The sequence below is a fragment of the Typopeltis vanoorti genome, chromosome 10 (genome assembly GCF_054136105.1).
Source record: "Typopeltis vanoorti isolate ZY-2024b chromosome 10, IOZ_Tvanoo_1.0, whole genome shotgun sequence".
In the NCBI taxonomy this organism is placed as follows: Eukaryota; Metazoa; Arthropoda; class Arachnida; order Uropygi; family Thelyphonidae; genus Typopeltis; species Typopeltis vanoorti.
The window spans coordinates 34,790,250-34,806,390 of record NC_143558.1 but is presented as its reverse complement, the minus strand read 5'-3'; the positions used below and the strand labels follow the sequence as shown (position 1 = coordinate 34,806,390).

The window sequence follows — 16,141 nt, the reverse complement described above, 5'->3', positions numbered from 1 at the left end:
ATCTCTCAGATACACGCGACCTACGCTGCAATTTTTTTGACCACGGACTCCGCAGGGTTAAAAAGCATATTTAACTGTTCGTAGAGTGATTTGTTTTCCAAAATTTATTAATAAAAAATTCATCTGTAGTTCAATATCCTCTCAGTTATATGCTTAATAACTCAAGAAATTTATTATTATTATTATTATTATTATTTCACTAATATCTGAGAACGGCTAACCTCGGTGCAGAGAAAAAAAGTGAACCATATCCTGGATAATGATCATCATCTTTAAACCTATGCGAATGCCACGAGATTCATCACTGCACTGATAGGCTGAATTGTGTTTATTCGCTCCATCAACTCATTCTCTCTCTCTCTCTCTCTCTCTCTCTCTCTCTCTCTCTCTCTCTCTCTCTCTCCTTCAACCTTTATTATTATTATTATTATTATTATTATTTTCAAATTGTATTTCAATGTTTTGACACACATATTGCACACAAGCATGCATATAGCAAAATTACGACATATTCAAGAGCGCTAAAATACATTAACTTTGATTCACCTATCCTCTAGCCATAAGAAATCGCAGAAATTATAAATAGCCAACCAGTTTTCACCGTGACACAGTTGCACGGTGACACGGTGCATTTAGTGAACCTTCTCTGAATGCCTTCGATTCTTTTGATATCAATAAAAACCTTAGCGAGTAAAGTTGAATCATGTGCTATAATCTAATATTAGCCTGACCAGACACTATAACGGTATCATAATTTTCGTTCTTCTACAAGTGAACCTTCTTTTAATTAAACCTGTGGTCTGCTGAGCTTTGCTAGGCGTCTTTCCAATTTTAATTCTGACTTAAACTCCCTGTCAACCAAACTACCCAAATCCTTGAATTCATGAACTCTTTTTAAAGCCTGTCAATTCAACATTATCTATCAAATGCTAGCTTCTTAAATTCAAATTCTTCACATTGAATTAAAATTTAAGTGCCACTTCCCAGTGTAATCTTATAAGATCCTTATTTGAATCTAAATATGAACATATTAAACGACTTGGCCCTTAGAAGATTCCGCTCTAAATACTGCTTTCTGTCTTCTATTTGTAAATTAATTTCTTAGCCATCTCACTCGGTAATTCAGTATCTGTTTAGTGCATTTTCAATAAGTAGGTTCTTATATGAAACGCTCTCAAAAGCTTTGCTAAAATCCAAATAAATCACATTATAGCCATTACCTTGATCTATTTTCTTTGTGACCTTTCATGAAAAAAAGTAAGTAGGTTGGTTATAATTGATTTCCCTTAACGAAACCACGAGGCATATTGTTCAAAGCGATCCTTATCAAGGATATCCTAGATATTAATATATCCATTAGCTTATCTATAACACCAACAGAACTAATTGATGTATCGCTGTAATAACAATCATAGACCATTTACAATTATAGAACAATAACAGATGTAATAACTTTTAAATTAAAAAAAAGTTTAATTAAAAATTCATGACCTTCTTTTTATGTCGCTTGGCATTTATTGGAGTAGACTCTTGAGATACATTTGAGACTAAGAAACTTTGGAATAAATCTTCATTCTCATTTGAATAAACTCAAATAAATATTATTTATTTGCATTTTTATTCCAATAATAAACACGCACTAAAATGTATGTTAAATTACACAAAAAATTTCTTTAGAGATGCATAAATAACATGAAAGCATGACCGTATGCTAATTAGTAAGAAAGATACTCATTATTTTCTATGAAAATAGACATGTAAAGTTAATTTTATTTAGTATTAATAAATAATAAATAAAACAAGTGTAAATAAACATTTATACCCTTTTCCAGAACACTTAACTGCAATTACTTAATTCATCATGGCTGTGGAACGGTCTTTTACGTCGAGTTTCATTGCCACTACTGTTTATAAATATAATATTAACATTCAACCCACAGAATTGGTCTGTTTTCACCACACCCTTTTCAATGTTATATTTTAGTCACGACTTTTCAATTTTGCACGCCAACCAGCATGAGCCATTTTGTCCTAGAAAAACGTATCTATACTTCATGTAATTGTAATCACAAGCTTTATCATTCCCATTTTGAAGAAATTATATAATTAAGTCAAGTTTCCGATCTTAAGAATCAAACTCTTCACAAGATGAGAGATTTTATTTAATAACTTTTAATAACCTTACTTATGGCGCAGTAGTTCAAAAATGCTTTTTGTTTATAAGCAGTTGTACTACATATACAACATGCAGACGAATTTTACCTGCACACGAATTAAACATAAAGTGCTCCGCCAAAATATGGTGAATCTGACAAAATTCAGATTATAAATTAAAAAAAATAAAATAAATCTTATATTAAACAAACAAATAAAACAAAATTCAAATCACCTGCAGAAGGTATCGGAGATATAATATGTCCACTAGCAATCATATAAGTAAAGGTGAGAAAACCATTTAGATATTACTTTCTTCAATCAAAGTATTGGCAAAATTCGTCCCCTGATGGCGAAAAAATGATATTTATCGGAAAATAAAAAAAATATGGCATTTCTGGTTTTATTCTGTTTTTGTATGCAACGACTGACTACAAAAGAAGATTTCGCTGTTTATTTACTCAACAGTAAACAGAATTATCAGATATTCACCGGTTGTCTTATGATAAAAAATAAAGTCTGTTACCAGATATTTCTTTTTATATTCTAGCACGCGACCTCTATTGATTGCGTAGTAAATGAACATTAAAAATGAACTATTGTTTTTTGGTAGCATTTTGAGTGTTTTCTTCCTCCACTAATACATGTTGATTTAGTCTTTTGCTATACATTGGAGCTGTTGCTGGGTTAGGGGTTTATAATAGATAGGAATGAAGGGAGACAATGCTGTGCGCGCGTGACCAACGGTAGTTTAACGGCACATACACGTAAAGAGAAGTACAGTATATCGTACACCTAGTTGGCAAGGACACCAATAAAAACGTACGTGTACAAAATGCGAAGTTGAGTGAGTAAGGAGCTGAGATGAAAATATGTTTGCTATCAACAAAAGATTTTGTAGTCATTAAGCTTTAGCAGCTGTCTTAGAGTATGCATTTATGAAAACTGTCAGTGATTTTCTTGCTGATTAGCTTCACATTTTTACCTTCTTAATCATGTGTTGGTATTAATAAAAACACATATAATGAATGCTATGGATGATTCAATCGCTTCTCGCGATGTGTTTACAAGAACTGATAAGTGATTATTTACATATTTTCTCTATTTTTCTCTACAGACACAGCCGAACAAATGAAAACCATCGTGAATGCTGATCTTTTGAAAATAACAAATTGGTTCCAGTCAAACAAACTCAGTCTGAATGTATCAAAAACTAAATACGTAAATTTTAACTTGCCAAATACAACTGGCAAAATGAACTTCGCTGCACAATTAATTTTACATGATTGGAATTGCAGGACAAATTCAAATTGCAATTGCGAGAAAATAGAAAAAGTCAGTGTAAAAACTTACTTGTGATTAAAAATTGATAGTAATTTATGCTGGAAACCGCATATTACCGATGTCGTAAATAAAGTAAGGATTATGTTAAACAGATTTTACTACCTAAACAGATTCATAAATTTAAATATGCTAAAAATATTATATTCTGCCTGGATTCAAAGCGCACTACAATATGGTATGTTAAGAGGGGGAGGAATCTATCGCACTACGCTGAAACCTTTAGTCTCGACTCAGCATAAAGTAATTAAAATCTTAACTAGAAACAAATATAAGGATACTGCAATGTGTAATAATACACCATACTGAACATACTACCCCTTAGATATTTGTACGTCTATAGGGTACTATTATTCATAAAAAAGACAACGGATACGTAAATATCAAACAAGATGCTTTCCTTAGTAGACATAAGGGCCTAAAATATTTAGTTCCAAAAGGCAAATAAAGAAGCAATAAAGTTCTGCTGTGTCTGTAGAGAAAATTAATACTGTATCATCTGCAAAAGTATTTATTTTACTGTTTAATTTAAGATTGCAGAAATCATTGATATAAATATTAAATAAAAGTGGTCCCAAGACAGATCCTTGTGGTACACCGCAGTCTACTGTTTTTTGGTGCTGCTATAGCTGTTGTTTATTTTTACAATTTGTGATCTGGCATTCAAGTAATTTTTGAACCAGTTTAGGGCAATACCTCGTATTCCCATGACTTCTAATTTTTTTTTTTTTATTAAACTTTCATGTGATACAGAGTCAAAAGCTTTGTGTATATCTAGAAATACTGCTAATGTTAGTGTATGTTCGTCAAGGGAGGTATAAACTGTGTTTGTGAAGTTCAGTAAAGCATGTTCTGTGCTAAACTTTTGCCTGAACTCAAATTGATTCTTTGAAAAGAAGTTGTTTTTGTCCAAAAATTTCACGAGTCTAATTTTTACCAATTTCTCTAATATTTTCGAAAAGACCTGTAGATGGGAGATCGGTCTGTAATTTTTCAAGTTATTTTTGTTTCCCTTTTTGTAAATAGGTACAACTACGGCTTTCTTAAAATCTGATGGAAACGTGCCTGTCATCAGTGATAAGTTAAAAATGTACATTAGGGGTACTATGATGTACATTTGGCATTCTTTCACAATGTTTGTGTTAATAACATCGTATCCTGAAGTTTTGGTTGTTTCTAGGATAGATATAATATTTTTGATTTCGTTTTCACAAGTGGGGAAAAGATATATGGAGTTGTCAAGTCTCTTGAGAGTACAGTTCTGAGGGGTGGGTTTAGCATTTTTCAGAATGCTTTCACTGACTGTGGCAAAATGGTTATTGAATTCTTCAGCTAATCCTCTGTCTCCATTTTCTCTATTCCTATCGATATCTTTAAGTATGGGGAGGTTTTGTTTGTGTGTATCTTTATCTTAATTTAAAGCGTAGATAGCGCGCACTGTTCAAAATACAAAATACGAAGCTTGTCAACTAACGCCGACAGTGGTATTGCGGCATTATTTAAAGCGTAGATAGTGCGCGCTGTTCAAAATACGTATTAAAACGTAATAATTGTTTTGAAAAAAATTTCGCTTAAAATAATCAAGATTTTTATTATGTTTACTGAAAACCTTAATCTATTTTAAAACACTATAGGAAAATGTCTTGGCTTGGGGGCCCCCAAAGCTTGAGGCCTCCCAGACACGTGCCTCATTGTCTTAATGGGTAATCTGCCACTGACAAACATTATACTTATTTAGCGCCAAAAGTATTCAACACACTACCTTTAATAATAAGAAATGAAGCTAACCCAAACAAATACAAAACTCTAATCAAAGAGTATTTATTTTCCCACAGAAATGAGGAAGCTCTGTTCAAAATAATTGTATAAATTATTGCTTTTTAGCATATTTGTATTCAAAGATCATAAAAATTTTAATGCTATTTAACTGTTTAAATACTATTAATTTAAATGCTATTTAACTGTTTAAATACTATTAATTTAAATGCTATTTTGTTCCTAATTAATTGTTATGCAACTTCTTTCTCTGTATTAGCATGTTTCCTGCGATTTTATTATGTAATTATATTATAATAATATGTAATATGTATATTATATGAATGTACATATATGTAATAATGAAAATGAATTACATAAATTTTTGTAACTTTATGCATATCGTAACCTGGATGAGCTGTTGCTCTTAGGTTACACGTATGATTGTTCAACATTTTATACTATTATAGGAAGCTTAGAAATAAATTTTACTAGTTAAAAAAAAAATCTACCCTATGGTTCTTCTTTATGAACTGGTCAATAACATCGTCATAAAAAGTTGGTTGTAACTTAAGTTACATAATTGCTGAAGCTCACTGGCTAGAGCTACGTTGACTGCATATGGCTTGTGGTTTAAGCAACAGAGTGAGACGACGTGAAATGGCTATGCGCGAAATGAAATCACAGTGTTGCAAAGAAGACCTAGAAGCTCCGACAACCGAGCAAGCCAAGGTAACTTTGACTAGGCAAGCAAGCATCGGCCTTCGATACACAACGCAAGGCTCGATTATTGCCGCGCAAGCTTAAGACGTCTTCTGTCTATAAAAATAAAAGCCTAAATGGAATGCTAATAAATGCATGGATTTATTAACAAATAAATATTACTTCTTTCTCAATTAATGAGCTTGCGCAGCAAGCATGGAGATAATTCGCCACTGTTAATCATACCTATTTTTTTTTAATGGATAGCAGTGTAAAGAGGTATGCAAAAAACTTCCAGTTCAGTAGGTTTTATGTATACTGAAAAGATCAGTCTCTTTTTTCTTCTTTGTTTACTTCAGGAAGAATGTCAAGCAACGGTAATTTCTTGTGATCTCGTTCAAGAACGAATTTCATGTTTGGATACAAGTAAAAAATAAATAAATCAGCTAATAAACGCCTTTTATTCCCTTATAGGGAGTAGGCGAGGCCTTTATACCATATCTAGCGTTCGGAGACTGAGTGGGCAGTTCAATCTCCACCAGTGGCCAATCAGAGATAGCTAGCCCATGTCTATCACTAATTATAGGCGGCCACCGATGAAGAGGCTGGAAAACAAGTGCTGCCATCTCTCTGTACCTAACCCTGACAGGATAGGTTACAGTCTGAAATAATGTGGGTACTACGGTCGATTTTCTTGAGACGAAAAACCCGAGTTTCCGGGAGGAAAAATCCGTTTGCTCGTGCCAGAGATCAACTAACTCGGGAATCGGTTGAAAATAGGCTTAGAAGAGTTCCTCCAGTCGGCTAGTTGACAACTGGACTTGAACCTAAGTCTAATTTCGACCGACCAAGGGCTGAGGATGCAAGCGCCACTTCCACTGGGCTACATAGGCCTTTTTTTTAATTATTATTATTTTTTTGGATACAAGCTGTTCAGATAATCTTTCAACTGATTTGTCATCTTTTGTTCCCCACCAAACAACGAAAATGCTATCAATATGATGCAACCAAGTTTTTTTTGGTTTTTGGTGATAATTTTCAATATCCTTGTTTTCGAAATTTTCCATAAAAAGATTAGTTAGGGCTGGTGATAGGAATGAACCCACTGCTTTGGATGCAGTGTTTAAATAGTCGGACGGAGTGTGTTCGGTGGAAAAAGTTTTTGAAGATTCATTGTGCTATTTCTGGGGACATTAGTGAACAGACTGACAACATATTTAACATTTAACAGGCTAGGATGTCTGAAGTTTATACATTTAAAAATCCATTACGCTTTCAATAAAATATAAGTTATTCTTCGCATATGATCTGTCTTTCCTATGTGTGGAGTTACCAGGTTAAACAGATACTTCGCAAAATTTGAGGTCGGGGAATCTCTCCCGTCTACAGGAAGATGTAACGGAGTATCCTGTTTGTGGATTTTTGGTGATCCATATAAATTATGGGAATTAAAGGATGTTTCGATGTTAGAAATTTTTTAAAATTCTTCCGGCCAATTAAGTAACTTTTTTGATTGTCATTAGTCTTATTATACGTGCCATGTGGGACTCCAGTCTTCTCTCTTCCATCGTCTATGTGGATGATGATGAGGCCGAATGAACTCTTTCCGCTTCCGTCTGTCCCGGGAGAGTCCGAACAATTCTGTCCAGTTTGGTGTCGCTTGTTGTGATTTGGTTTTCGAGTCCTCTTTTATTTTGTCTATCCATCTAATTCTGGGCAGTCCTTTGGATCTTTTACCTTCCATCTTTGTATTCAGGGAATACAACCCCAGTCAGGGACCCCAGTCTAAGGCTGGGTAAGTGTCGGAATCTTCTAGTAGGATGTTCATTTTTCTTATGTATTTGTCTTATGTGTTCATCACCATTGTTGCATTTCCTTTGTTTGCTTTAACTATTAAGATGTTTTTATTTTGTTGTAATTCTTTAAGCGCAATCAATTCTAATTTAGGAATATTTCTAGGTGGTAATTTAGTTTTGAGTACTAAAGCCGAAGTTTGAATGCAGATAAGGTCTGCAGAATCTCTTAGGAGATGCTGTATCCCCTTCTCAATATGCACTATAATGTCCACTTTGGGATATTCTCTGGAGATAAGGCAAAATTAAAACCTCTCGCTAAAAGGTTCTTTCCGGTGTGAGATAACATTTTGGATGAAAGATTAATTACGATTTTTGGGTGGTCTAGATCAGAGCTTCCCAATCTGTGGGCCGCGGCCCCCATGGGGGGGCGTAGGTTTTGTTGAGGGGGGGCAGTGAAATAATGAAAACAAATTTAAAATGTTTTAAGACTAAGTAGATTTTTTTTATTTTAAAAGAAACGTATTTAACTTTTATTATTTATTATTTCTTTTTTGTTATTTTTTATATTTTAATGCAAAAATTCACACATTGGTGTTGGTTCACAAACTTTGCTTCCTGCGTATTTCGGCGCTTAATGAATATTAGTAAATATTGTTTATTAATATGTTTCATTTCAAAGCAGCGGTTAATTGTATTTACTTCGAATGCTCTCCAGGGAAGCTCCAAATCTTCCCGCCCCTTTCATCACGCGTTCGTAATCAGGGACTGTTGATATTGACTTTATATACATATCAAAACTCGTTTTATATTATCACTGTCATCCGAGCTAGTTTTCTGTTACCAATAAAAGTTTCGCATATACTTCACACATGAAAAAAAAAGCTTAAACAAGTTCATGTAACTCTCTTGCAGTGGTAAACAACACCCCTCCCTAACAGCCACTATACTGCAGAGGCAATAAAAACAAGTACTTTTATTATGCCAGTGAATAAGGTGTGAGGAGTCTGTGTAATATATTTCTTAACAAATAGTGCAATTAGAGACAACTGGGATAAAAACACAGTAATTAATGAATCACATGTCCCCTCATACAGAAACTATGCTGTATAGACTGAAACAAAACCATATGTTGCATGGGCAAACACAGTATCTAATTAAAAACTATTGTTATTAATTAGATGTGTGTGAGTTCGATTTCCGCAAGGCAGCAATAAAATTCAACTGAACATGTTAAAATTCGATCTTTTGTTAATACCGCACCAATCATATTCACGTTTTAATAACCTGCCTTTGCTGTCTGTTTCGCGTTAGGATTAATTGTCTTAAAGGGAGAAAAGTCACAAAAGAGAAAAATGTTCCTGGTCCGGGAATTCCCTTATTCAGGTAATATTCACTAATTTCATGTTATCAGTCTGTGGTGTGCCAGTATCGGTAAGTGGTGATATTATTTGATCTATTCTACGTTAAAAAAATTTAACCCTGAGATGGAGAAGTGGCTGATAAAAAATAAAAAAAATTCCCGCGAACAATCAGAAGCAGAAACAGACTCAAAAAAAAAGGACGGTATTTCATATTTTACCAGAATAGCCCGCATCGTCTTCAGAACCAAACGGTAAGTGGCAAAAAATGTAATACATGCATTTGATTTTTGCAATATTCGCTGTGTATGTTTTGTATTGAATATAAATACAATAAATATTCTAATAATATATCTCTGTTACGATTTTTTTTCGAGGGGGGCCGTGAAATATTTTAATTTTTGCAAAGGGGGCCCTGGCATCCAGAAGTTTGGGAAGCACTGGTCTAGATGTATTTCGTGTTTTTTTTTCTTGCTGAAGCTAGTTAAAAAGTTTAATTAAATTATATGGCTTTCTATTTGAAAAGAAAAACTTTGTTGGATGTAAGTTCTGTCTATATAATAACGCTGCTTTTTTTTTTTTTTTTTTTTTTTTTTTTACTACAGTGTGAATAGCCAACGTATTGTGATCAATATTTGAATGTTGTAATCTAGTGGCTTAGATCCTTTCTCTCAAGATTATCTATTCTTTCTTTGTGTTGTAGATCTTTGGCTGAATGGAACGTATGTTTAAGTTTCAATATGTCTCCGATTGCTCCTTTATATCAACAAGATTTCAAGAATACAATCACGTTACCTTACATCCAGAATGTTACAGACAAAGCTGCAACGTTCCTTCGTGATTACAAAGTTAAAGTAGTTTTTTTGCCAATGTATAAGATCCTCCAATACCTCTACATCCTCCAATGAAAAAACCAGCAGTTTACGAAATTCACTGCTCTTGTGGCATTTGCTATGTAGATCAGACGGGAAGATCTGGGGGGATTCGCATGTCTGAATAGGTGAAAGACGTTGAAAAAAGAAGACAGCACAAATCAGAATTAGCCTTCCATACAACAAACACAGGCTACAAAGTAATTTGGCAAGAAACAGAAATGCCATGTATTGATCATAATTGTGTTACAACAGGTTCAAAGAAGCCTCTGAAATGCTTCGGATACTCACATAGTGTAACAAACCAAGGCGTAATCCTACGCCATGTTTGGTCTGCTTTCATCAAATATCTAATAACCGCGGACCTAGTACGTGACAGCAACAACCAGAGCATTGTTCCAACCAGTATATATATCAAGCAATACAACTGTTTTCTGGTTACTTCTTTGTATGTACTAATTGTGAAGTACTTGATAACATCTGATATGTGTAATTATTTTTTCTAGTCTTTTTTTATATAAGTTATGAAACTTAGATTATATTTTTCATTGCATGAAAACATCTTTCCAACCAAAGGATATTGTTGCGACATAGTGAGCTACAGAGACATAAAGTAAGTTTAGTTTACTTTCATTTTTTAGCACACGATAAGGGGAACTCCTCACGACCTCTTAAGTGGTCATTTGTACCCCTGTGTGTGCCAGTGCTGAAGGTCATTGACCTTTGACTTCAGGATCAGCTTCACACATGGCTTAGTAACTTTTGTATATTCGTTCAATTGATGTATCAACCCTCTAACAGGAGGAGGGCCACCTCACTAGATAAGAAGAATTCTTTGTACCTTAGTATGTCTTAATTCCAAGGGAATTAGGAAATAATGGCTTAAGAAATACAATCCTAAGAAATATGTGATTACAGTTCAGTCTGTATGTGACATTAGTAAACTTTAAACAAATCACTTCTACTTGTTAGATTCGAATCAGAGAATGACACCTACCGTTCTTATCTTCTGTATCTTTCAGGTTAGTAAGAGAAGTGGCAACAGTTTCACCAACTTCAGCTTCCGGAGCAGTGGAAGCTGATTTACTCGCTCCACATCCCATAACTGTGAATCCGATTATGGTTATTCAACTAAAGATCGTAGTCAGACTTCCTTTTGTTGTGTCCTTTAAGGGGTTGCTTGATTTTCCACCATGGAAGTCCGTGTTTCAATATGTGGATTTTCCAGATGGCAGCTAAGAATGCTGCCATATGTGTTCTTGCCTTTTCTTCACATCTCAAACATCCTATAAAAGAACATTTAGAAATTGTATTAAACAAGATGTAATAACAGTTATTCAAAATGTGGTAATACATAAAATATTGCTTGCATAAGAAGGTTGTTTCCTACATTCTTGTGCATTCACAAATCTTGGAATAAAAGTCCTGAAACGATGTGTAATATCCACCCGGTATCCTTTATTTACCTTTAATTAATTAATTTAATTTATTTTAATTTATAAACTTTATTTACCTTTGTAAATAAAGTTTATGGAATATAGAAATTTCCGTTTTAAACTCATTTATTATGTAAGAGTTGCAGAGAAATATCGGGACTTGTTCGAGAGCAGAAATCGAGTAATTTCTGTAAAATTAGTAAGGGATGGAGAAGTTGAACCGAAAACGATAAATAAAATCATCAGTAATATTCAAGTCAATGACCAGGTAACTACGAGAAATTTTGTATCGAATCGTATCCAATATGATCTATGCCCATACCTTTTATTGGTATCATACACCTCTTACCAAATAATTACAATCAAAAAGAATTAGAATGGCTTCATAGTGGTATAAAACGTGTTCAAAGACTTCAAAGTTTATTTTCTGAATACAGGTTGCTTTAACTAGATTAGCAATGATAATGCACCTACGATCAAAGCGTTATTGACAGATCAATGACCCTAACAACAGATATTGTTACAAAGGATTTTTTTTTTTTTTATAATGTTGTCCAGTAGGGTTAAGACACTACTTGGTGCTTGTAGAAATTCAGCCAGATACATATATAAGCATGGAGACATTCGCACATGAATGAAATATAACTATAAGCAGTATTATTATTTCCAGCTTACCTACTTGTTCCTCCCCCCCCCTCTTTTTTATAGATTTACTCCAATAGAATTAAAAATTTAAGAACTACTGTTTCTCACAGTATCATGTAGTCTTGAAACGAATACAGCTCAAGTAAAAGGTATTAACGTAAAGATATTAACTTTTTTTTTATCAGAGCTTTTCAAGTGAAGGTGAGTTAGCTTGACCATACGAAGGTGGTAGAGGTTTTCTCCCTGAAACTTGAATTTTTTCCCGCATACAGGCCAACCGGTCAGAAGAGCACATGCAGTTTACCCATGCATATATTCACAGGCATAGCGCTAATCATCTTATCATAGAATCATGTTTACGAAATGCAAGGATAATCTTGGACGGTTATGGGCTTAAGTGCTGTTAAGAGCAGTAAAAGAAAGAAGAGATCATAGTTTTATACTATTGTCACTTATCATTTACAGTTATTGCTGCAAATATATCTGCTCAGAGTTAAGACTTCTTCCTGTCTGTATTTTGGTATATTCCTCGGAAGACAAATGTAAATTAAGTTTTAAAAGAGGTAAACCGTGAGTAGACATATCGATGCAAAATAAATAACGGAAAAAACTCACGTAAAAAGATTTAATAGTATAATTTTCGCCTGTGTATCACAGGCATCTTCACAAAAGTCAGTTTCTCATGGAACGCCTTTATAAAGAAACATGTGAAACTTTACTTCATTCTCCTAACTTAAACAGATCCGACGGCTTACGTCTATCCCCTTTATGGGAGATAGTACTTTACAAATCAGCTAATCTTTCCTAACTTTTTATTGTATTAATTTTTTTTTTTTTTTTTTTTTTTTTAAGGAAAGTTATTGACCTTTTTAGTTATCTTACACCAGCTACTTAGGTGGCGCTTTTTGGAATTGTCAGTTAGTGTTTAATTTTGAGCTTAATGTACTGAAGATGCCTGTGATACACAGGCTAAAATTATACTATTAAATAATCTTTCTACGTGAGTTTTTTCCGTTATTTATTTTGTATCGATACAAATATAAATTATTTTGTATTTTGATTTTAAATTATAGATCGATATATGTTCCGTAACAAACCTTCACCAGACTAAATTCAAATCTTTCAACAAGGTTCTGCTTGAAACTGACGGGAACTGGGTTTTCAAACTGGGTTTAATGTAAAACACGTACTCTATGTGAAATAATTTTAGATATCCATTTAGTATAAATTTATAAAGTATATTTAAATAACTTAAACCTTTTTATCAGCAAAATTCTGTCCAGAATGATACGAAATTAAATACTTTAAGAAAACACCTCCTTCTGCTTAACCCGATTTTAACCCGTTTATAAAAGACACTGATCATTTTAATCTTTTCTGTCGCATCACTGTCAACAAACAATCTTTGAACAGAAATGTAATATTCTAAATCCATCAAGGAGCTCGATTTTTACTAAGAATGTAGAGTACAATCTAAAATCACATACCTTTACGTACAATCTCTTAGGTGAGATTAATGATATGAGAATGTTAAGTTCTCCCGTAACACATTTAAACTCTTGGCTATTTCTAACCGCGCTTAAAATTTCAAAAATCGATTTCACCTCCACAAACCTATCAAAAGTAAAACTTTTCAAGTCCTTCGCTGACATGCCTCAACGATTTTTAGTATAAGCACTCAAGTATAACGACAATTTGTCTTGTGATCTCTTTTGTAAGATTTTTATGATACTCTAAGATTAATGGACACTTTGTTCAGTAACAAAGTTTTAGTAAAAACATGAAAGGAAATAATTTAAGAATATCAAGAGTGGAAAAACCGCTACTATACAAAAACATAAAAAAAAAAAAGGTTTTGACCAAACACTTTCCATGCTGTCCCACTCGGAGTATTTCCCCTTGGAACTTGTTACAAGTCTACCAAATCTTTCAATGATGAAAACATTTTTGAATGCTGCCTGTTTTATGATTTCATTCAGTGTTCGTTTTGGGTTTTTACTTTACTTAAAATCGCCAGGAGATCGATATCAGGAACAAACAAGGGATCACAACCATGTTGCTTTCGTGAGAGATATAAATCATTTCTAAAGAATTATTTCAAAAGAATTAAATCCAGTCGAACTGGATTTTGGAATTTCGGATTGGAACGAGGAATGGTGGGATGTAAGCTCCAACCATCCAGTGAAACGCTTAATACACTAAATATTCAGTCATCCAATTCGTATATCGGGACAAGTCCAATTATGGATTCATCCTAATTTAAGATAATGAAAAATCAATTTAAGAAAAACAACGCAACTATAGGACTGTTAGTATCATAAACCTGCTAAGCACATTTAGTATCAAAGTGGAGCCTAATATGATGTTTGTTTTTTCAACTGGTTTCTATTTAACGAGAAAAAACGTTAAATAAGTTTTTTCCCTTTTTCCATCTAGTACTGATTTATCACTAAAAATTCACTCGAAAGAATACAAAAAACAACATGCTTGGTTATATTCAAGAGGTTGTCAATAAACAGCTTCTATAAGCTGTTTATTGACAGCCTCTATGTGGAATCCTTCCGCGTTTGCGTACTACAGTTAGTTTGACTTGAGTGATTCAGAATAAGTCAATAGGACCGCCAGTACATTTTTCTCTGAATCTAAGTCATCGTTAATACAGCAGTGTGAGTTTTATTTCTTATTCTCAGATATCACGCAATTGTCTGGCTTCACGTCCGGTACCAGATGTTTCTATGGTAAATGGTGCATAAACACGTTGAACGTTAAATAACACATGAAGTTGTTGTATATAATATAATCTATATTATATCTAAACGAGGAGGACATCAAAGATCGCTCTCATTTAAAGGGAGTAGAAACGTTGCTTCTATATAGCATTTAAGAGTCTTCGCCATAAAACAGTTTTTTTTCCTTTGTTACAATGCAACCAAACTGCAATAAATAAATAAATAAAATAAAAACAAACAAACAAAAATAAATAAATCAGTTAACAGACGAAAATACATGTGGGGTTTGACGTGGAATGGTGAACTGTGTAATGTAGTACTGTATGAAGTAACCTCGCTCGACGAGTCCTGACACTCAATGATGGTGCCATGTAATAATAATAATAATAATAATAATAATAATAATAATAATAATAATAATAATAATAATAATAATAATAATAATAGAAAAAAATTTCTTTGAAGTTTAAACTGTTTAAAATGTTGTGAAAATTCTAAACCATAGCATATACTCTAAACTTTCCAACCATGTTACAATAATATTATGACAATGAGCTCTCAAACTTTTCCGGCCTAGTTAGCAGAGTGAATATCGTCTCCAAACATCAAATGGAATTCGAACCAGTACGATAAGGATTCGAATTTTAGTGGATGTTTGTGAATGGCTTTAGGTAGGGGATATTAATTTCATCTTCTCGTGGAACACCACCATCCTGCTTATTGGAGGTCTACAATGACTTGAAAAAATACAAAATTAATGACGGAAAATCTCACGTAGAAAGATTTTTTTTTTTTTAATAGTATAATTTTCGCCTGGTGTCACAGGCATCTTCAGTACATGTTAAGCTCAAATTAAACAATAACTGACAATTCCAAAAAGCGCCACATAAGTAGCTAGTGTAAGATAACTAAAAAGGTCAATAAAATTTCCTAACAAAAAAAACCTATATATATATATATAATAAAAAGTTAGGAAAGATTAGCTGATTTGTAAAGTACTATCTCCCATAAAGGGGATAGACGTAAACCATCGGATCTGTTTAAGTTAGGAGAGTGGAGTAAAGTTTCACGTGTTTCTTTATAAAGCCGTTCTATGAGGAACCGACTTTTGTGAAGGACTCTTGTCTTTTTCCAATGAACTCTATGTCTGGTTAAGATGGCAAGTTCAGACTGTTCAGGTTTAAGGTAATGAATATAAGACTGTGTTCTTCTAGTCGAATAGAGGCAGATCTTCCTGTTTGTCCGAAATAAGATAATCCACAAGAGCAAGGAATCTGGTAGACACCTGAATAATTAAGATGTGGAAGCTTGTCCTTAGGAAAAGTAAGAAAGGTGGAGACTTTTCTGACTGGT

The 16,141-nt window shown here is 33.4% G+C and overlaps 1 protein-coding gene across 2 annotated transcripts in view; it reads right to left on the bottom strand.

The window, feature by feature from the left end:
* The window catches only part of LOC150102325 (uncharacterized), a 39,179-nt gene extending 27,953 nt beyond the window's left edge, over nucleotides 1–11,226 (bottom strand). For both annotated transcript variants that reach the window (XM_090399435.1, XM_090399436.1), the window contains exon 1: nucleotides 10,976–11,226. In XM_090399435.1, coding sequence (XP_090255561.1) covers nucleotides 10,976–11,081 — 106 coding nt within the window. In that variant the 5' untranslated portion in view covers nucleotides 11,082–11,226. The remainder of the gene's footprint in view (nucleotides 1–10,975) is intronic.
* Between the last annotated feature and the right edge of the window lie 4,915 nt (nucleotides 11,227–16,141).